We start from the raw sequence: 23,560 nt of genomic DNA, 5'->3' as shown, positions 1-23,560 counted from the left end.
AACAAAAGGCTGGAAAAGTACGTGTTACTGTTCTGTTTTTATTTACATTTTACATGGCTTCCCAACTTTTTTTTGGAATTGGGGTTGTACCAAAATAATCAACAACTGCGCTTCTACAGCTTCCTCTTCAACTTAGCACCCTAACAAGAGATCAGAGGGCACAACCTAGACCTTAGGGTTAGAGGGCCATGATCTTGTAATAAAACCATTTCTGCATTCGCATTCATGTTTTCAGCAGAGACAAGGCCAATGTTTGTTATAATCTATATAGAAGTTTGTTTCTTGCTTGACAAAAGAGGTCACCTTCATATTTATTGCTAAAGAAAAATGGTTGAAAGTGTATTTTTAGTTACGTACCTCTCGGTTATCTGCTACAATGATCAGTTCGACATATTTAGTGCTGCTCTGAGCTTGTCTTTTGTACTGCAGAGAGAGCAAACAGAAATAGACGTGAGAGGAGTGAGAGGTAAATGAATTAAGAAAGATTTAAAGTAAAATGCTTAAGGAGAAAGAGATTGGGAAGGAAAGCAAAAAACATTTTTAAAAACCCCCAGAATAATAAAAATAAATAAATAAATACATTGGCAGACCAGTTCATTTCTGAAGGACAGATTTAACAAAATGCACTCCAGATTTAAAAGGCTTTTCTTAAGTGCGACACAAGTGCACTTTCTCTTTCCTTAAAACCACAGAGTTCGCCATCATAACTTTCTAAATTGAATCGGCTTTCTGAAGCTGTTTTGGCGGGGGGTTTTTTTTTTTTAAGTCTTTTTTAGACCACCATTATCGTGTACTGCAATTTTTTGTAAGCGCTTCAGTAGAAGGGCTCTAAATAAAAAATAAATAAATGAATAAGTAAGTGCGTTAGTAAATAAGTAAGTACGTAGGTAAATAAATAAATAAATAAATGTGTACTAACTTCTTGTACTAACTATCTATAACAGGGTTTCAGCTGGATAGTATTCTTGATCTAATATGAAGATATTTTATAAGCATGATGGAAACTACAAAGGCGCACTAGATAATGGCATCTGCTAAATAATTTAAATGTTAATTCTGATTTTCTGTGCATGGTCTCATACTAAGAAAAGCTGCAATGGTTAAGGATAAGTTAGGGATATTGTTAAGATTTATACCTCTTCCTTCAACTTGCTTGTTCAAATTCATAATTTTTTTTTCATGCCAGGTTCCCTTTTGTTTGTCTAATACACTCCACCGGAAAAGCCATTCATGAGCTTAAGAATACAAACTCACTGGATTTGAAATCATAGAAGCAGTATTAGAAAGACTTTGTATAGAAGTATAAAAGTATCTATAATAGAGTCACTTAGCTGAGCAATTGATGAGAATTGTAAATGACTGGAAAAACAATACTTGGCTGGCTTCCTGATTCTGAACAGCGACCATTTCTCTTTGTTGTCAGTATCTGATCTCTTTAATGGATATAAAAGCATGTGTACATCAGTGGTATTCTTCACACTGAGAGCGATTGTGATTGCTGCTCTTAGCACACATACTGTACATTTCAGCAAAACCACTGGTGCAAGTCAGAAAACGTCCCAGAGCTGTGACATCTGCTACAGTAGGTGGTGATCGAAACAAAAAGACGAATTAGGCATGCTTATGAGGAAACTTCGTCAATATGTGTCAAACCATATTAGAGTAATATCTTATGTCAGGAGCAATCTGGATCGCTGATTTACATCATGTACACACACAGAAAGCTACCTGATTTTACCTTTGATCAAGTGAATGAATTACTACCATTCCAACCCCTTATATCGGTTTTGCTATTGCTTGTTGTGTCTCAAAGCTGATCAGACATGGATTGAATTCGTTCAAGGCCTCAGTCTATGATGTATAGAAGTTGCTGTAGGTGTTGTTTAGTCACACACAATATGCCAAGTTTGTACTTATATTTTACTTGCAAGACACTATTGATGATAATATTGCTGGTGAAACTGGTGAAAGTGATGCCATAAAAAACCTGATATTAAAAAAAAAAATGTGGTGTAGATACAGAGTTACTGCTATTGTGCGTGTATAAAATTATGCTGACGCATACCTGAGCCAAACAAATGCTGAATGTACCTTTGATATGTGTATTTGCCTGGAAAAAGTACACATGGAAGAGTATTTTCCATGCTTTAGGCAAGAAGCGATGAAAGAAGTCACACACATCACTCTATGCAGAGTACTGGTGCTTTGATTGATCAATGTTCTCTCTGCAAGGCTTTTGGCAGGAATTTTTCCATTGTTTAAATCATAAAAGATGATAACTGACACTGCCAAAATGCAGCAATTCAGTCTGCAAATAATCCGGTATTGGTATTTAATTGTCATGTGTTGGGGATACAGTGGCTTAGTGGGTAGCAAGTTTGTCTCACATCTCTGGGGTTGGGAGTTCAATTCCTGGCTCCGCCCTGTGCCCTGAGTACCCTGAGATAGGCTCCCAGTGACTCTGTGTAGGACAAGCGGTACAGAAAATGGATGGATGGATGGACGGATAAATATGTGTCATGCTACTGTCCTGTGTTAAAGCATATAAGGCCATGGTACATTTGCCTTGGTCCTGGTTAGCTCACCCTGTTACCATGCGAGCTGAAGAAGCCCCCATTAGTGTCTGAGAGTCCTGTAGTATAGGAGACATTGTGTCCATGTCCACATGTCCCCTGCTTCAAGGTGAGATGCTCTCCTCTAAAGACATGATGTAGAGTGCTGTTGGGCTTATGCGCTGGCTCCAGCACCAACACTTTATCTTTAAGTGTGATCAGCCCTCTGTGAAAAGAGAAAGAAAGACAGAAAGAAAGATAGAAAGATAGATTAACACTGTAGCGAGTGAAGGAACCTATATTGAGAGAGAAGTGTAAAGTAATTTAATGGAGTGGTTAAAGTGTAAATAGCGCACGCTGCTCTTCAGGGAAGTGCTCTTTCCGCTTTCCCACAGCATAAAAACGGTCTGGAAACTGGGTTATTTCAACATCCAAGCCACTGCTGGTGAACTCAGCATCAATTTTGGGGATATTTTATTGAAACAACTGTACATTCAGTTCCAATCCTGATATTTAGTGGTTATGGGACTTGCTTCAACAAGCTTTTCTCACACTTTACAGTTGCACGTTGATTTAAAGTGACATGCTCCTCTGTGGAGAAAGGGCCAGACTCTATGCTTTCTTAATACACCCATAGTGCACACACAGACCACATAAACACTTATGTAAACCACACTCACACCAACACTGCCAACCAAAATCAACACTAATTTGTTTTGGCCTAAGTGCCAAGAAACACAGATCTTGTCAGGGGAGCACTGTGTGTGTGTATCTGCTGCACGGTTTGAAGACAGACTGTGTGGCTTGAGACAGGTTTTCAGGGAGAGATGTTGGATCCCGTTTGCAGGATAATGTTCCTGATGCTATCAAGCAGAATTATGAGAGTAATAATTCTGAAGCAACACGCTCCAGTGTGCCTGTGTGTGTGAATATGTGTATCACTGGAATATTTGTTTTTCCAAATCTAACTTATCATAGTTATATGAGGATCTTTCCTGATGATATGACTCCTGGATACATTCCATGTAATTCATTTTATTGTTCAGACAGCTGCTCCTGGCTTACATGTTTTTTTTTGGCAGCTACATTTATTCATACCATCATTCACCAGCATCCTAGCAGGCTATGCTGATGTTTGTGGGGTTCTACCTATAACTTCAATGCTATGAACATCATTGATTCAGGTTGCTATGGTGACTCACCTGAGTCCTGTGCAGGTACTGAGGATGACGTCGGATTGCGGATAGCCCTTCACCTCTCCATGGTAGTAACAGTTTACCTGAAAAATTCCAGATTATATAAATACAGTAAGATGAAGGATGGCTGACTTTGAAATGCGTGTGTGGGGGTGTGTGTGTGTGTGTGTGTGTGCATATTTAGTAGGTGAGATGTAGGTGTGGGAGAGAGTGATTACTGATAAGACACACTCCTGAGCTTTTCTTCAGTGAGCTATGGGTTTGGCAGTGATCCAGTTATGTTTTCCTTTAGTTTTACTTCACTGTGCTTCCAGAACTGTTACACACCCGTTAACATCTCCCTGAGGGAGTTAATACACCGCAGTCATGCTGAATCATTATGACCCTTTAATTAAATGAATGTATAAAATAAATAAAGTAGCTATGCACTAATTAATCATTAAAACCTGTTTCGTATTGTCTCACAAAAACATTTCACAAAATTATTGCCATCCCAAAGAAATTGTCTAAAAAAATTTTTTAGTTGCTGTCAGTTGTATGTCAGTACAATGTATGTTATTGCTTGGGGTATTAATAATTGTTGGGCATGACCCAGTGGCACGAGGGATCGTGTTGCCACTTCATAGCTCCTTGGTCCCTGGTTCGAACAACTGGCATCCCAAACAAATTTTACGAATCTCAGAGTCTAACAATTCATCTGATCATGTTTATACACATTTTAATGCACTCTTTTTACCAGAGGCCCAAAAATGGAATTACCACCTGTTTTTGGCATGACCGTGTTCAGCATTGAAATTATTTGTGACGTCACACTAATGGCTCATATAAAAGTAGACACTCAGCGCTTTAAGTATTTTTTAAGTATTTTTTTTTCTCCGCCTGTGGAATGGAACGCCATTGTACTGCGAGAAAAGGGTTAACTTTATGAACTATATTTAAACATCAAAATAAACTTTGTACCGGTTTAGATGGATTTATAACAAACCCATTCAGCTTTGCACAAAGACACCCTAATATTCCAAATCTAAACTTAACCTTTGTAACTTTCCCAAATAAATACTTTCAAGTAATTTCAATGTCTTGAAAAGATGTAATGCATCTAATTTCAGTTCAAATAATTAACTTTTACCTTGAGTACATTTGAAATTTCTAATACTATTATAATGTTTCTTTGAGTTAAAAATGGATAGAAGGAAGGTACTGACTGCTGTCTTTCGCTGAGTGCAATTTTGATAACCATACACTCAATAAGTAATCTTCACCAACAGGAAAATATCACCCTGTGTAATGTCATTTTCCTGAAGAGTGCCAGTAATTCTGGAGCTGACTGTACTCATGATAACTGTCAATCAAAGTACATAACACAAAAGTAGCAGGGAAGAAAAATGAAATATAACAGAGAGAAAGAGATACATAGGTATAGAAAAACAACATATTTCATATTTCACAAATCTGGTTTGTTTCATTCAGAAGGGAGGACTTGTGCAGTTTGGAATGAAAGCCTGGGGTTTCTATTCTGGCATTGAGCTCTGGCCCATTTACCCAACTACACAGTCAAACACAATGCAGACGCTCACACTCCCTCTGTCTGTACCTCAATCTGCTTGCAGGCTTTCAAAGGGAAATATGATGTTTTTGAAAAAGCCAGCAAATGCAGTGTGTTTTGTTTCAGTCTTGTTCTATCCAGACGAGGATTCAGATCATCATGGTATATCTGTGCTGAGGCTCAGTCCCACTCTCACGCCCCGGCATGTCTCCCTGCTCGACCTGTAATTTGTCAGCTTGTCGCTCTGGTCTGCATGAGCTGACAAGGAGGACAGCTCTGAGTCGTCACATTCACAGGAGCCTTATTTCCTGTTGCCCAGAGGCAAAAAAGACATTTGAGGGCTGTTGCAGTAAATTTGAAACAAACGGCAGCAGACAGGATCAAGCAGAGGGTCAGATTAAACAAGCGCTCCTGATTTCATGAAAGTGTGGATGTCATAGGATGCCATCCAGGTAATGAAAAAGAAACATGCCTCCATGTGGTATTAAATCAGCATCCACAGGCTATTTTAAATGGTTCGGATACAGCATAGGGTTGCCAAATAGGTAAATATTAGAGGTCCATGTCTAAATTGCAAGCATTTGCAGTAACAAAGGGAGGTTGATTTATTTCACCACTTAAGAGTAGTTGGGCTGTACAGGTCGCTTCAGTATAAACTTGACACTGGATCACTCACAGTATTGGGGAGAACTTTTACCAACACCCTGACTCACCAAGGAATGAACTGGCATTACATTTATCCAACATCTAGCAGCAAGGATTTTTATTTAAAATTGATGACATCATTAAATTATGAGTCCACAACCAGTGGCTTAATCAAATATGTCATCATTAAACAAATCAGACAAACAAAAAAAATGTGAAAAAATAAAGCCAGGGATAATTAAGAGTATGAACAGAGTATCTAGCATATTAGTGGTCAGCAGAATAGTATGGATTTGATGGGGGGAAAAAAACAGTAGAAAGCTTTTCAGCCTTGACACTTGACGTGTAAATAATGACATTATTTCACAAATTATTCCTTCATACATTCATCCAGCAGACATTCCCTCCGACTTGTCTGATATCTGACGTCATTATGGCTCATTTGAATGCTAATTATATTTTCCCAATGCCTCATAAGCAGAAGAAATGGTCTTCAAATACAGTGTATTAATCTCCAGTGGCAATGCTGAGTCATTACTGCAGACTGCATGGGAAAGGTTCTACTCTTTTATCAGAGAAATAAATGGGCAAATAAGGAGCACTGTGGGAGAAAAAGATCCAGTCGAAGTCATGGTTAATACACCAAATTCACATAGTGCATTCAGGATCAAAGTTCTGCACAGGGTTTATATGGTGCATCATTTTGGTGTGTTGTGTTCCAATTTATTCATGTCTTAGAGATCGTGAGGCTGTCCGGGTTGAAAGAAAATAAAACAGAGGCAGATGGATGGATGCTCTTTGACGCACAAAAAGAAAACACACCCCAATAAGCAAATCTCTTTGTAAATACGCAATAATGGATCCATGGTCTCCTCCCAAGCATTTCTGAGATCCTCCAGAGCAGTTCATCCCTGTTTAATGGACAAGATAAGCTGTCCTGTTGCCTAGTGATTAAACAATGTTTGATCACTAGGAACTGAGTCGATTTTAGCATGTTTAAATCTCCAGACAAATATTAGATGTGTACAAATCAACAGATGCAGAGATATTGTTAACACACTTGAATTTGAACACATTTGCATTACAGGCCTGTAATGGTTCTAGATCATAGAATGGAGGCAGTTACTGACTGCAAATCATTTCAAATTCAGTGTCCTGAAGCACAAAGCCAAAAGATAAACATTATCCCTGTTCACTTAGAGACAGCTCTATACACCGAGTTACCAGTTTATCCTGTATAAACTACCAACACTTCTATAATTATGCTATATATATAAAATATAGCATAATTATATATGTATAATAATGCTATATTATATATAACATAATTATACATAATTATATACATATTTACTAGCATATCTTCACAATTGTCACTCCAGCATGGTAGTCACGAATTTGAGAATAGAGAATGGTCCATAACTCAAGAAGCTTGGCAAACTGGGAGAGCCTCAGAGTAGAGCATTATTTTGTCTTCTGGGAAACATGTAAATATTGTATGTATCTTCTGAAGGGCAGTACTACATAAAAAAAAAACCCAAAGAAAACAAATTAATAACAAATTACACCAATCATCCTGTTCAAAAGTTTACACCCCCCTGGCTCTTAATGTATCGTGTTGCCTTCTTGAGCGTCAGTGAATTTTTCCACCTTTTGTAATAGTCGTGTACGAGTCCCTCAGTCGTCCTCAGTGTGAAAAGATTGATCTCTATATCATTTAGCTACTGTTGGAAAGGGGTCAAGTATGCAGAATATGCTGGAAAAGCAAATAATGTGCAGGACCTGGAGGATTTTCCTGAAGAACAGTGGGCAGTTTGACTGCTCAGGACAAACAAGGGACTCATGAATAACTATCAAAAAACATAAAAACATCATGTCGTTGATCATCCAGGTAACAACACACTATTAATAATCAAGTGTGTGTAAACTTTTGAACTGGGTAATTTGTGTAAATTCAGTTATTATTATGTCTTGTGGACTATATGTAGACATATGTTCTGTGTTATAGCTTATTCAGGGCAGAACTAAATAAAAACAAAATGCAGTGTTTATGATCTGTCTTTTTTTTTAAATTAACTTAATAATTATTAACATTTTGGAGGTTCTACAAGGCGTATGTAAACTTATAACCTTGAGTGCAGTTCCTGCTACAGCTGTATCGTGCACATCTGACTGGACAGAGAACCCAGGGCAGACCCAGTACCTGCTGTAGAGATTATATCTCATAGTTAGCTTGATAACATCTGGGGAGCCCCCCGGAGGAGCTGGAATCTGTGGCTGGGTCTAGATAAGTCTTGACTGAACTTGTCAACCTGTTGCCACTTTGACCTTCACCAGGGAATGTGAAAGGAAAATGAATGAATGAATGGTCCACCAAACAAATAACATCTGGACAGCAGTGGTTTTATTTATTTATTTAAAGGCAGTTGCTTTACACTGATGGACAGTGGAGATGATAGAGCAGCAATTGTAAACATATGAAGGTCTCCCATGTAGTAGATGTACCCAATAAACCAGCAACTCACTACAAATGAAAAGTGACAAATTTTGTTGGTGGTTTTTTGTGTGTTTTTCTGGGGTTTTCATTCATCAACCATGTGCATGCATAATTTTATGTGTAAACCATGCATATGCACATTTCTATGCATAGAATATGTCAATTTATCAAGTTTTTCTTGCGTATTTATGCTCACTCCTCACCATGCGTATGCAGAAACCTAGTGGTAGACAAGTGTAATTGTGGGTAAACTGATTATTAGGAGCTTTCATCCCACTTACTGTCAATCATATCAGCATAATTGACAGTGTAATTACTGTTTTTTTTTGTGCTCACAGCAAGGAGCTGGCTGATAACACAGATTAAATCTAAAATAAAAGTGTATAAAAGGCACATTTAAAGATTGACTGGGAGGAGGCCTTGCTTCAAGATTTGCCACATTCGGCTTTGTGCAAGGAGGAGACTGTTTTTAAGAAGCACAGGAAGCTTTGCTGAGAGCGATGAGTAACTCACCAGTCAATTAGCTTTTGTCCAGTTGATATCTATTCTAGGGTTTTTAGCCATGGGTACATTTCAATGACAAATTGGAGACAGGTCTGACATTTCCAAACCAACTATGAGCCAATTAATGACATGTTAATTAGTGACAACTCATCTAACATGAATTCACATTACTCATGCTACAATAGATTCTATGTATAGCAGCAGAAAAGACAACAATAATGAGGGATTTTCATACCATTACAGCTTTTCTAAATGGAACTGGAGCAATAATATGCGCATATGTAGGCAAAAAAAAAAAAAAAAAAATTCTAAAATAATTATTTCATAGTTATTTTTAAGTCAAAGCACCAAATAAACCATTTTGATTTTACTTTGGTGAAGTTCTTTTGACCGCATTATCTGCACCAAGCAGTGCCACAAGCAGGCTACTAAGCTTTGTAAAGCAAAGTTGTTTACCATTTATGGTGATTGGGGGGGATTTTTTTATTCAGATGAGTGTGTCCATGCATGAGCAGAACAATTTAAAGTGTGTGGGATTTATCAATGTCTATTGCGTATAGCTGTGAGTATGCAGTCATTTTCCACAAATATTACTTCTACCTCATGTGCCCACTATTTGCCCCACAATTTATCCAAATGGGCATAGGTACAAGGTAATGTTTAAACCAGCAGAAACCAGTTTGGACCAGCTAGTCTACTCTAATAATCATGCTAAATCTATCTTGTTCTGTTTCAGCAGGGGAGGATGATCATTTTGTTTCTAATCAGGACGGACTCTGGCTGTGATTCGTGTGATGCTTTTCTTCATCCTGCAATCACAAGTCATTTTTAAATGAGCATTTTCAGTAACATTGGCCTGCGGTGCACTGTGTTGATCAGAGAGCTGTCAGAGTTTGGACGACATGACCTGCAATCATTGCCTCACCTTAAAATAAAAGCGCCAAAAAAAAAGTGCACGGTTAGCACACAGTTGTCTCCGAGGAGCAGGAGATGGAACAGTGAAACAAAAACACACACACACACACACACAGAGCTCCTCAAATCTCCCTCGTCTTGTGAAACAGCATGGCCTATGTTTCACTGACCCTGAACTGATCTTGTATACACACACACACACACACACACACACACACAATCCTTCTGTCTATCTAAAAGTTTAGCACAAAATTTTAAGTCAAGGCTTGACTTGTAGCTATGAGGATCAACTATATAACCAAGGACAAAAGAAGCCATTTGTTCTTGTGATTAGATTAATTAAGTGAGGCGAAAGGTCAACATTACAGCAATCAATAGTATTAACTGACAAAACAACTGCTTTAATCCCAGACATTGTTCTGACTCTGGCTGATGTGATATGAAAGCTCATGAGAGACGCTGCACAGAGTGAGAAGTGAGGGAATATGTGTTTATGTTAGCTGAGGGAGTTATAAACTCTTTGACAGCAGGTAATTAACTTTCCCAGTGGCTTTCATCTTAGGGTCATGACAAACCCATGACAGATGCTTGCTAAATGTTTCTGGGATGCAGTTGTGGGTAAGATTTCAGAGCATGGAGGCAGAGAATGGTGTGACTGGGATCTTACTCTGGAGCTGGGTGACGTGGTGATGGGCATCCCTCCATCCAGGTAGTGTGTTTCTGTGTAGTGACTGGCAAAAAGCCCCCTGCAACAGACACACACATGTACACGTGAGTAAAAATATACCCCAAAACATTCCACTTGTCATTTAGTAATTGTAAGCAATATTTAAATTAATAAAATAATTGGTTTATTGATACATGTGCATCTGATTCATGTTTTTTTATTATTTAAAAGTTGACATGATGACTTTCAATAACTAGGAAAACAGTTAATGCTGGGTTTCTTTGTCTGGTTTAATGGCATACCAGCTACTAGCAGCTATGTATTATTCTGGTTGGATTTACTAAGATGACAAACTCATGTGCATGTACAGTTGCGTAAATTGCATGTAAAGTTGCAGACGATTTTCACAGAATAACTGATTACATGCAAAGTGGAGGGAAGAAACGCCATGCAAATGAGGGTTCTGTGCGGTGATTTCAAGTTTGGATCTAAGGGAGATGTCTTGAAGCGTAAAACTGACACACATACAGACTAAAGGAAAAACCAGTGGCTCGGTTCTGTTGTGGGGAATTTTCGAAAATGCCCTCCCAAGTGGATAAATTCTAAAACACCATTTTCACGTTATAGTGTGGACTGGGAAAATGGAGATATTCGAAAACGATGACATATTTTCAGTCATGTGACCCAATCATGTGACCCGTTCAAAGCTCATCCAAGGCTTCTTACGTTTTTACGCGTAGGCAGTATAGGGATGTAAGCGTTTTCTGAAGTTTCAGTGTGGACGAGCAATTTTTGGAAAATTTCAGATCTATCCAGTATTTCAGATCTACCTAGAGTTTCTTGGGTGGGTATGGGGTGGGAAATTGAGAGGCACGAGTAGTAAAATCCTCAAATCTCACATATCTGAATCTCTTTCTACGCTATTCATGAGGACACTAGGTAGGATGTTCAGCTCCTTGTGATACCATATGTAGGAGGCAAACAAAGCAAACAGCCTTTGGGGCTTGTCATAACTAGCAGAAGATGGCTTCATTTTAATTGTTTGATTTGTTTACATGTAAACAATTTTGTCACAAAACTGACATTAGATTTTCCTCTAAGGTAGTTCATGTTGCTGTATGAGCTCAGACTTCTATGATTCTTATTAACAATCCATTAAAGATCCTGATCATCTACAGCCGCCTGTTTCAGTACTGCAGCATGGTGATAATGCCTTTCATTCATAGACTTAAAAACATGACCATATGAGCTGTCCTGTAGCTGAGTGGCTCCACACAGGCCTTCTGAAGGAATAAACTGAATGTTCTATGTCTCTCGCACTTTCGTCATTAAATCCAGAAAGTCTGTGTGGCTGTCTGAACACAAATCAACCATATCCTCTTCTCAGCAACATGTGTTTCCCCATAACTGTGTCTAGTTAGTAATATCCAGATTGAAAAGGCGACAAAACAATGAACAAATAAAAAATTATGACTAATGCTGAGAGAGGCGAAATCTACTGACTCTCACGCTCGACCACTGGGCAGCTCATATGCTCTTGTTTTTAAGGTTATGAGTCAGAGGGAGAATGGCCATGGTGTACTGAGGCTTAATTTTATTAGAGCTCATGCAGAGTTCAGCTGAACTCTGCATGGTGTAAATCAGACTTAAGCAAACAATCATGTATTACAGTTCAGACGGCCAATTTTTGGTGTTAATTTTAATCTGTTTTTCAGTTATGAAGGGCTCTGGACCAGACTGTCTGTATGTGGCCCGTTTGTTTCCAGGTGATTTTATGCACACTGATGCCTTAACAGTGGCACATTTACACAGGTTCAGCATTTATATTCCCTGAATTTTATTTTTTTTTGAAAAGCGTTCTCAGAAATCAACCTACCACACTTAGGTGGTACCATCAGTGAGACATCATTTGTAACTTTAGTATGCATTTTTACATCTTTAAAATAATTTAAGGTACATAAATGGATCTTAACAACCACTTGCAATCTTTGCTCTAAAAGCCAATTAAAGGTGGACCACATGAATCTTCCCAAGAAAACGATTCAGACTAAAGTACAAAACATGTACCCTTAATGGTACTGCTCCAGCAACTAAGAAAAGTACAGTTTGGTACCTTATATTCATATTTATATTTGAGAGTGCACCATATCCAGGACCAAAATTCTCACACAGACGACTTTAACATATTTACTGGCTATGATGGAGTATGGTTTCCCAGCAAAAGCACATAAAAAATTAATGCAATCGTTCACTTTTAGAAAAACACATGATCTATTTTTGGAGACTTTGGAGAGTTTAGAGTTAAAAACAGATGTAATATTATCTCTAAAAAGCGATTTAATAGTCATGCCATGTGATTTGAGGAGCCACCAGTTACTAAAGAGATATAAATATAAACTTTCATGGAAATGCTAATTTCCATGAAAGCATGGTAACGAATGTAATGTAAAGTCAAGTGTGATACAACTTGATATATTTTTTTTTGCTAATGCGTTATGCTATCTGAGTGTTTATTATTATATTTTTATATATCTGTTTTATAAGTATATAAAATAAGAAAAAGCGGACAAATAAATAGATGGTGGATGGATGGATGGATGGATGGATGGATGTATATGTTATGCTTCGAGTTCTAGTCACAGAAAGTTGGCTTTAATCCATGACAGGACATGAGGTAAAATTCTTACCTTATTATAGAAGTACTTTGAAAATTGTACTTGTTTTTTTTTCATTTATATATTTATAAATACATTATATATAATGATCTACTGGAGACATAAGGGGTAATAAAATTAAGAAATTCACTTGATCGTGAGCTTAAATAAGCCCACATATTTTAAAAATGTTACCATGATAATTTTCAGTTCTGCTCTGTTTGGCAGCTAAAATGTCACCAGCCAGGAAATGTACACGGTTGTCATGAAGTTGTCATTTAAACGAGTCTGTGGCAAACAGAGTAAAAATACCAATTAACAGCAGTCTTTATAGGTGTACTTAGTCAGTATAGGTGTACTTAGAACAAACTCCAAAACCTTTACATATGTCACCTATAGAGTAACAAGTAAATATGGAGCTAAACTAAATATTGAGCTTATTAGACTTGCTTAGTACATGCTCCCATGCACGGTGAAATACAGCAGAATTATCTGAACATGTACATCATTTGGTCTGCATAAAGATATTGCTTGTGTGATTTCAATGCTGAGGATGCCAAACATTTAGAAAACAAAAGTAACAAGAGGATAATTCTGGCTCTTGAGTTATCGAATACGATCGAATTCTGATGATGCCATAGACATCTATCGTTGGGAGTTCAAAAAAAGTTAAATCAGCCAAGCTGTCTGGGTGTGAAGGATGGTGTTACTGTCTCCCCTGTCAATCAGAGTGACACTAGCCAATCATATGTGTCTGTGAGCTTGGGTATGGTGAAGAAGGCAGATAGCACTTGCCTCCAAGTGTGTTCAGCTGTCATGTGATGTGCATGAACTGCAGTTAGAAAAAAAACACCATAGTTGGCTTCATGTGTCTCAGAAGATGCACATGTTAGCCTTTACTGTCCCTGGATGCTAGCTGTTGTGAGATAGGAGAGAGCTGGCTAGTGGGTGATGATTGACACATGACCATGTTGGGAGAAAATAGGGTAATATTGTATATATGTTTCATTTGTTCCTGAATTCTCCCTAAGACAGGAGAAATCTGGAAATTTTGACCCATACAGAATTTCAGGTGAAGGCAATCAAATTCAAGAACTTGGGAGAATCAAAGGGTTGAAGAAAGTGCTTTAAGCACAGAACAAACTAAAACAAACTAAAAGTTGGCAACTCTGGAAGTTCAGGAAAAAAAAAAAACTCAAGAAAGATGTGGAAGCTGCAGTTATGCCCCAGTGATTTATGCTGCCGTGCGGACCGATTACTCAGCAGAGAAGTAATTTCCCAATAACCCCATGCAAACCAGTCGGAATGGAAAATGACTACAAAATAAGGCTGTATGAAGACAAACTACTCCACTGTCGCTGTTCTTAATGATGACAGCATTAAAGCTGGTATTTTAAAAAAAGGCAGAGTGACATAGTACTTTTTTTTAATAATGAGAACAAAACAGAAGGTTGAATGTGAACGCAAGTGGATGTCAGAGGTAATTTGTCTCCTCCAGCCAGGATGACCTATTGTGCTAAAAGTGTGTGATCTGCTATGAAGAGACTTCAAAACCCTAAGAAACGCTTTTGATCTAGTTTCCTAGGACTCGGCCAGACGCAAGTTGCAGACAGCGGCTAAGATGGTCAGCCAGTTACCTGTCTCCTGCTATCACTTCACCAGGAATCCTGACACGTCAAAGCATTAAAGTAACACAGAGGAAAAGAGGGTCATCAGGCAATGCGTTCCATGTGCTGTTAAACCTCAACTCGGAGAGAAACAGCAGGATTGTGCTTTGTAAAGTGGACTGTGAAATCTATACCTCAACAAGCCAAACTTTCACACCAAACAGGAATGTGTGTGGTCTTCATCTATAATAGCAAAGTTTGGATTACCAAGAAAATGCACTTGATCAGTGATAAACATTGGTTTCTTTATTTAACACTCAGCTTTCCAGGCTGACAATATTTCAAGTCAGCACTCACACGTTTGCTTTGGCCAAATTTGAAAGCAGCATCTCATATATCCTCCTCAGCATATGCGATCCAATAATTCTGTTCACTCCACGAAAGTTTCAACAAACATGAATCGCTTGTTTCAAAGCGAGCTAAGATGTAATTACTGTGTCATTCTGTGATTAAATTGAACTTGAACTTGCTAACATAATGCAACCTAACAGCTTATGTAATTAACTCATGTGACTAGCTTATATTTTTAGCTTAATTTGCCAGCCAGCTGTTATTCAGCAAACAGTAGCTGTGTTAAAGTAATACTGTGCCGTAATAGATTCATGTTTTCCTCTGAAATAGTTTACTAAGTTATAGCTTTTAAGACAAGATTGTTATGGTTGCTTAATCTGTTAACAGAGAGCCTACAAACACTGTATGCGCTGAGGAAGAGATGCTAAGGATACATTCTGAGGTAAATCAGTGAAGCAATAACAGTTGTGGTATAACCCATGAATGATTACATTTACATCAAAAACAAATTTCTTATGGATTTGTATTACCTGAATTAGTTAAAGAAACTTTAAAAAATAATTAATAAAAAAGTAATGGGGGGTGGGGGTGGGGGGATCGTAAATTGGTGTGCAATGGTGGAAAGTATCATATAGTCAAAAATAACAGAAAATGTACCAAATACTGCATTTTCCAGACTATAAGTTGCAGAGTTTTTTGCCACCTAGTAAGCATGCAAAAGTGACATCTTTTAGAAAGGAACTGCAGTTTTAAAAAGGATACAGATGGATTTACTCACTCAAAATACATACAAAAATTTGATCCAAACATGTTTTGGGCGAAGTATCTTTTTAATCCTTTCTCTTGAATTCTTAATTCTTTCTCTTGAAACATAAAATTCTGAAAATAAGGGGCAATTGCAAAATATCTGAAATTGTAAAAGTTTTTCTTACTTTGAATGTGAAAAAAATGTAAATATACTATTAGAGAAGCCTAGTGTCTTTTTTGCTAGGTAGGCCTGTTTCAATTCATGAATGTACAACCCAAAGTTCCATTATCACATGTTGTTGCCATATGGCAACAATTACATTTTACCATTCAACAAAATCATCAAAATATATAAACTTGTTTAAATGTCAAAAATTAAATGTTAACTTATCTCAGGTAGTGTTTATTTTTTTTCCTTTAAGTAGATTTTCCTAAATATTAAAAAAAAAAAATTATACAAATTTTGAGAGCCCTTCGAGGATGACGTTCACCATGCCATATGATTGCAGAAAAGGAAGTGCTATTTAAAGTCCCCCTTTTCCATTTTCATAGGAAGATAGCTTTGTATTATTGCCTATCAAAAGACATGGCAACACCATGCAGTAAACGGTTAAAACTGATGAACTGATGAACAGGATGACTCTGAAGAGTGTCCTGAATGAGATGACTTCGGAACACATCCAATGTCAATCTTCTGAATATTAAATAAACACTTATCACTGACCTGAAGAACAGGAACGCATGATTCTAAATCCTTAACTAGATACAAATTAACCAATAATGGTGACCAGAACGCAACAGCACTGTTAGTATGTCTTCATTGTCACTGCATGCCAAACAGCTTAATCAATAATCATTGATTTTCTTTTGGTTTAACCTGAATGAGCAGCTTATTAGCACTTGATAACAACCTGATCAAGAAGTACAAATAAACAGGTGACTTTCTTTTGCAAGGCATTGCAATAATTTTACGCAGGCTCTTGTGTTTTTACATTATGCACAAACTATGAAGTAGTAAAAAAATCTTTGAACCACTTCAAATGGATCTGCATTTAACTAAAAAAAAAAGTATGTGAACCTTTACGATAATTTCCTCTCAAATTAGTGTTAAGAGCTCCAATCATTGTAGATGTGCATTTGACCTGCTTGCACAATTTTGGTTTCTTGCCTTTCACAATGAACTTTGTTCATGTAAAACATGCCGTGCTTAAAAGTGCATTCAGACAACCAGAGAAGAAAAGGTTTTAACCTTAAATGAATTTCTAAAGACCACTAGATAGCTAAGTAAGAACTTAAGCACTGATGCTGCTGTCCTAAATTGTGGCCTTCATACAAAGATTCCTAATAAAATCAGTGCAAGAACGACAGGGAATCCCCAAACCTTGGGGATGACAGCTGAGCCACTGCAGGCACTTGATATCATCTGTTTGCATGAGTTCACCGCAAAAAACCTTGAACAAGAGTGGTGTTTCTGGACGTTTACCACAAAGAAAATCACAAAAATCCAATTGCTGTCTATTTCAAGTTTGCCAGAGACCATCTGGATGCTCCAGAGTCATGCTGGAACAATATTCTGTGGACAGATCATGCAAATTTGTTTCAGATGGCTTAAATGGTAAGTGAAATCTACAGCAGAAATCTACAGCAGAATCTGTCATATTAACATTATTAAGATTATTGTCCAAAACTCAGGAGTAACTATTCCAAAAATAATAAATAAATAAATAAATAAATAAATAAATAAATAAATAAATAAAATTTAATTGTCTTAGTAGTTAGGGCATTCGCCTCACACCTCCAGGGTTGGGGATTTGAGTTTGTATGTTCTCCCCATGCTGCGGGGGTTTCCTCCGGGTACTCCTGTTTCGTCCCCCAGTCCAAAGACATGCATGGTAGGCTGATTGGCATTTCCAAAGTGTCCGTAGTGTATGAATGTGTGTGTGAATGTTTATGTTAGTGTGCCCTGCGATGGATTGGCACCCTGTCCAGGGTGTACCCCGCCTTGTGCCCGATGCACCCAGGGATAGGCTCCAGGTTCCCCCGTGACCCAGTAGAATAAGCGGTATATAAAATGGATAGATGGAGAAAGTTAATTGTGTTTAAACAAAAAGTTTCGTAATGTTTTTCACTATAGTAATACAAATCACACAGCAGAAACATTGCCTTGGAAGAAAGAGAAGTGTGGGATTGTCTCCAGCACTCTCTGATATGGCCGTATTGATTTACAAGCCCACTCACTGGTTCATGCATGTGTGCAATAGAGCAAGAGAACATAGGCAGCACCACAAACCTTGCTACACAATAAGACAGCATGGGGTAATGTTAACTGGAGGGGCGCCAACAGGTAACACTAGCGCTAGTTTCTTTCCGAGCTCTCTAGCTGGTCAAATGTTGGATTCAAATGGTAGAATTTTAGTTAAATGTGTCTCTCGGTGCCGTATGAAAAAAGATAAAGATTTGGGGAGAGAATTAATAGAACAGATAATTAATGCAGCACTGATTCTCAGACAAAAAAAATACAGGGAAGAAATATTTGAAAATGTTCCTTAACGACTAAGACACATTAAATTGAAATGAAATGAATCTTACACCATTGAACCTGAACTCTGAAAAAGATTCACACCTCTAATATATACAAGGAGTCATCAACCTTCTCTGGTCTGATTAGTGAGCTGATGCCATGGGTTCGTAAATAAAAAAAAAGGTCGACAGTGAAGACCGAATTTTTAAAGACCATAGAACAGAGACAAATGCCTTTATTCTCTTCACTTCAAGTTAAAAAAAAAAGTTTCATCTGCTCAGAATGGCATTAGTCCATCCATCAATCCAATTTCCATACTGGTTATGCTACACAGGGGAGCCTGGAGCCTATCCCAGGGAACCCGAGGCACAAGGTGGGGGGCCACCTGAGCGATGGCCACCGAGGCATGGGGAGAGCATGCAGGCTCAATGCACACAGGGCAGAGGTGGGATTCACACCCCCCAACCTTGGAGGAGTCTGGCAAGCATGCGAACTACTAAGCCACAGTGCCCGAGAAAAGTCTGGAGAACACAGAGTAAAATAATGCTGGTGACGTGGTTGTGAGCAATGAAGACCAAGACGGTGAGGCCAACTTCTTCCAGACAAAGTGAAGTCTATTGTTCTGTGGGGATAAATGAGGTCACGGCTTACTCTTCAGAACGCTTTCTTTCCCCTCAGACAAAATGATCATAAATGTTTTCTTGACATCAGAATCCCTCCAGTCCATAATTGAGAGATGGATCAATCATTTGAAATCTCTATTATAAACCACCCATTACCATTACCATGGTGACTGTCTCCTTGGACATTGACGCTTGATGGCCAGGCAGGTTGCAAAGAAATCAATACAGCTCCATCACCGCTAATGTGGGGGTGACAAATAACACCTGCGAAGCACACACAGGACCAATTATAGGGTGCAGGTGTTCTGAGGGAAAGGCGATACCTGATATTGATCCGACACCTAACAGTAACAGTGTCTGCCCTCTGCAAGCTTCAGTTGCTGTTATGAAAAATCTTCAATCATGGTAACATACAATATAATTTGTATCCTATAGCTTCACGTACAGAGACAGCACTAACAGCATGTATGAAAATGGTGGATCTAATCAGAAATTATGTCAAATACAGTCCAAGACATGTCCAGCATTGAAAGCATTTAAAGCAGCATTTAAATGCTGGTGATAGTATTGATTCACTCAAGCGCTAATGTTCTGGAGTCTAACAAAAAATTTGTGAAAATCCTGACTGGTGAATTACCCCAAATTATCCAAATGCATACTTGTGTATACAGTTCACCTTTCGGAAGAAACTCAGGCTGAGAAAATCAGCAAATGCAAGAATTTCAGTTAGTTGTTTGAGATGTGTATACTGTATAATTTGTTTAGGACATATTACAGAGGTGATGTAATCGTGTCCCATTATACAGCAAAGGTGATGTTCCAATTTTGTGAGCGTTTGCTGACAAGTAGAGAAACACCCTTGGATGTGATACAGTTCTTACATTATGAGACATGAAGTTCTCATCTGACCATCTGCCTGCAGCTCGATGACAAGATGATTTTACTCTGGCACATCCTCATGAGAAAAGCTACGAAATTATTTCTCAACTACAAATATAAGAGTTAATCATGAAGTCTGTATAGTTCTGTATAGTTCGGGGTTTTATTGTATTGGTTGTATTTCTAAAAGAGGTTCAATTGGAACCTTTTGTGAAGTGGAGACCTTTTGCTTTATGGTTCTACACTGAAACTTTAAGGGTTCAGCCAAACTTTGAGGGTGCTAGATTTAATTTTGTTTTAATAGTGCATTAAGTACAGGGCAGTGGTGGCTTCTGGGCAGTGGTGGCTCAACAATAAAGGCTCTGGGTTTCTAATCAGAAGATCAGGGGTTCATGTCACAGCACCACCAAGCTTCCATAGTTCCAGGGGAGCTGTAACATGGCTGACCCTATGCTCTTACTTCAATTGCCTAACAAGCTGTGATATCTGAAGAAAAGAATTTCACTGGGCTGTAATGTTTATGTGACAAATCAATTTAATTTTATTTTATTCTTGTAAGTAAGGTATACCACATTTTGGAGCATGTCATGACAATAAAATGATCATTAGTGTGATATGGCCCGATGTGAAGCGGTGTTACTCTTACCACCCCAAAGTGGACTATTTAAGTGTTTTATTCCTCTTGCAATTTTTTATTTACTAATGAATGACACTTTGTGCTTTTTAACCATTTATATTTACAATTAATGTTGTAAAACATCTACGAAACAAGTTCGCTCCTGTTATCACTTACGTTGTAGCAGCTATAAACAGTTTGCATGTCATATTACAGATGAATTCCCCATAGCAGAAAGCTTACTGACTGGTACCATTACTAAGCACTGACACTGGAGACTCCTTCTATAAAATTTAAATAAATCTTCTTTCAGAGAACTTCACCATATCAGTGTTTATAATTGTTTCTTTGTTAAATAATGTGCATGTTGAATTTTCATTGTTAGCCTTAGATTATGTGGAGTGTCCGCCATGCAAGTCCCTGTGAATGAGTTGTTACTATAGAAACATTTATTTCTAAGAACAAGCACATTAATATAAACCTATCATTTTAATTACAGCTGGAACTACTATCAAAGCTGTGCTGATATAGAAAATGAATCAACACCTTCAGATTGGAGGATCTCAAAAGTTATTCTCAGTGGAGATCACAATTTACCATCGTTTAGCTGCTCATTTGACTCATTTAACCTCATTTACACTAACACTTCTGTGCTAATATGACTATATGATTATTCATTGGAGTGAGCATAACACGGTAATGTCAGACATGCAATGTGTAATGTTTTGTAATCTTTCATAATCTTTTCAAAAGTTTGTCTGGCTTTAAATATCACCCCGTCACCTGCTAGTCAGACATGAACCACATAAACCCAAGCAGAAGTCTAAGGAAATCCTTGGATGCTGAGTTTCTTGTATTCAAGCCCTTTAGCTCTCAATAGCCATCTGATTTCTGCATCAGTGAGAGAGAATTGCTATGTGCAAGTCGTGTAAAAGGAGCAATTTGATTTTGATTCCAAGAATCTCAAAAATCCTCCCAAGAACTGCACGTATAATCTCCATCTCTCAAAAGTCAGTCTTCTTTACCACAAGGTAGCGGATGATAAAACTTAATGGAAACCCATTTTGGTGACATCAAATTGGCGGACATACCGAATAACATTTCATATCCACAAAATGGGTTTCTATCTTCTAAAGAGCAAATGTCTGCACTGCAGTGAGGGGTGAGAAGACACTAGACAGTGGAAGCACTCGATCAAAATCCTTCCAAAAGAAATAACAGGAAGGCTTGAGAGAAAAGCCCACTGAAAAAGAGCAAAGAGCATGAAGTGAAAGGTTAATAGTGAAACTATGCACATCTGTAATCAGACTTTAGAATTAACAAGAGACTTAAGACTAATCAGGCAGTTACGTGCAATTTAATGCATCTGGGTTGAGAAATGCAGAGAAGTGTCTCATTTGTTTGTCTCAGTTAAGTATCCTGTCTTTTCAGCTGAAATTACACAGAATAAAAAACTATAAAAAGCAATATTAATGATATAAATATAGACTAATTAAACTCAGAAACCTAAGATTTGTAAAATCGTGTTGTTTTATTCTACTTTTTGCATGCAGCAAGCGATGACATCATGAATTTTATGAAATTCTCTTTAGACCAATTTTATACGGCACATTAATTATTACATTAAAATTATGAACTATACTTATTTAAAATCATTTGTAACCATAGCAGATGATTGCACTTTTTTTTTTTAGAGAGCACAAATTAGAGAGACAAAAACATTATGCGATTATTACTAGTATAGGGTCTGCCAATCAGCCTCAAATTCACAATATATTCAGATACAATTAGATATTTCTGAAGTCTTTTGTATATTTTCATAAACTGTAAAAAGATTTTAGGATACATCGTATTTGACATCAACTGACAGCAAAAAATCTGCTTTATCACTACACATTTTCCCATTTTTTTTAAAAAACAAGATGAAAAACAAGTGCTTGATTTAAAGGGGGTGGTCTAGATGCTATTGAAACACTCCTGTCAAATACATCAATACACAACAATTCCCTGCACAGGTCATGGCAAATATTAATACAAATAATTTGCGTAATTATCAATGTAAACACCCAAACCTATTTTGCAGACTTAGGTCAACATGATCTAAAGTGAACAGATATGATACCAGCTACTGAATGAACTTACAATGCTAATATAATTAGCATTTAATATGTCATCATTTTAAATATTCACACACAATCTGCACAGTCTGATGCAACTAGATCTAAACTAATGCTGTTGTGCTTCCACTGTCCTAACTTTTGGTGTTGACAGATGTATGTGTCACTTTCAGTATAGACCTATTGAGTGTGCTGTGGCAGTTCATGCTTGCTCATTTGGTGTTTGTCCACTAAATCAGTGCACTTTCAGTTCCATATGACAGCACACACAATGACACACTCTGTCAAACCTGGCATTGAAGGATTGGTGGATTCTTAGAAAAATGGGAAAATCGTTTAGATTTAAAAAAAAAAAAAAAAAAAAAAAAAAAATTATCCTAATATATTTGCTTGTAAACTGACTCAATAGGTACATTTGCATTCACAAAATCAAAGAAGTATAACAGATTTTGGTAGTTTGATCGATGCATGTACATGCACTCAGTCAGATAATGGGAACGCTTTAGCTGTGTATAAGTCTTTTAGTAAACAGATTTCATTCTAAGTATATGATGTATCTTTGCAACCTGCAAATATTAATCCAAAAAATAAGGAAGGCATGACTTAAAGTTCAACCATCCTGCTGAATCGTTTACATGGACTCGTTTTATTTGTTTAATAATTGTGAAATGCATGTGATGCTGCCTTCTTGAAACTGTTGCTGTTGGCTGCCTCCAAGGCAGTGTGTTTTTTTTTTTTCCTCTCCAGTTTGGTTTGCACACATGAACAGATGCATAAAAAGGGAAGACACTTAAAATATCTGTTCATTCTCACAATCAGGCAATGCTCCTTACAGTAGTGTGTATTGAAACACTCAGTGTCTATATTTCACTTTGGTTCGATCATGTAGAATAGGTTTGCAATCACAGCACTCAACCATTCTC

At 37.6% G+C, this 23,560-nt stretch overlaps 1 protein-coding gene across 2 annotated transcripts in view; it reads right to left on the bottom strand.

The window, feature by feature from the left end:
• LOC128617533 (disintegrin and metalloproteinase domain-containing protein 12-like) overlaps positions 1-23,560 on the bottom strand; it is a 128,081-nt gene that overhangs the window by 46,188 nt on the left and 58,333 nt on the right. For both annotated transcript variants that reach the window (XM_053640685.1, XM_053640687.1), the window contains 4 exons: positions 10,523-10,601; positions 3,755-3,831; positions 2,586-2,778; positions 358-423 (listed from right to left, as the gene is read on the bottom strand). In XM_053640685.1, the coding sequence (XP_053496660.1) occupies positions 358-423; positions 2,586-2,778; positions 3,755-3,831; positions 10,523-10,601 (415 nt within the window). The remainder of the gene's footprint in view (positions 1-357; positions 424-2,585; positions 2,779-3,754; positions 3,832-10,522; positions 10,602-23,560) is intronic.

This window comes from Ictalurus furcatus, chromosome 13, assembly GCF_023375685.1.
Source record: "Ictalurus furcatus strain D&B chromosome 13, Billie_1.0, whole genome shotgun sequence".
Lineage (NCBI taxonomy): Eukaryota > Metazoa > Chordata > Actinopteri > Siluriformes > Ictaluridae > Ictalurus > Ictalurus furcatus.
This window is presented reverse-complemented; position numbering and strand designations above follow the sequence as displayed.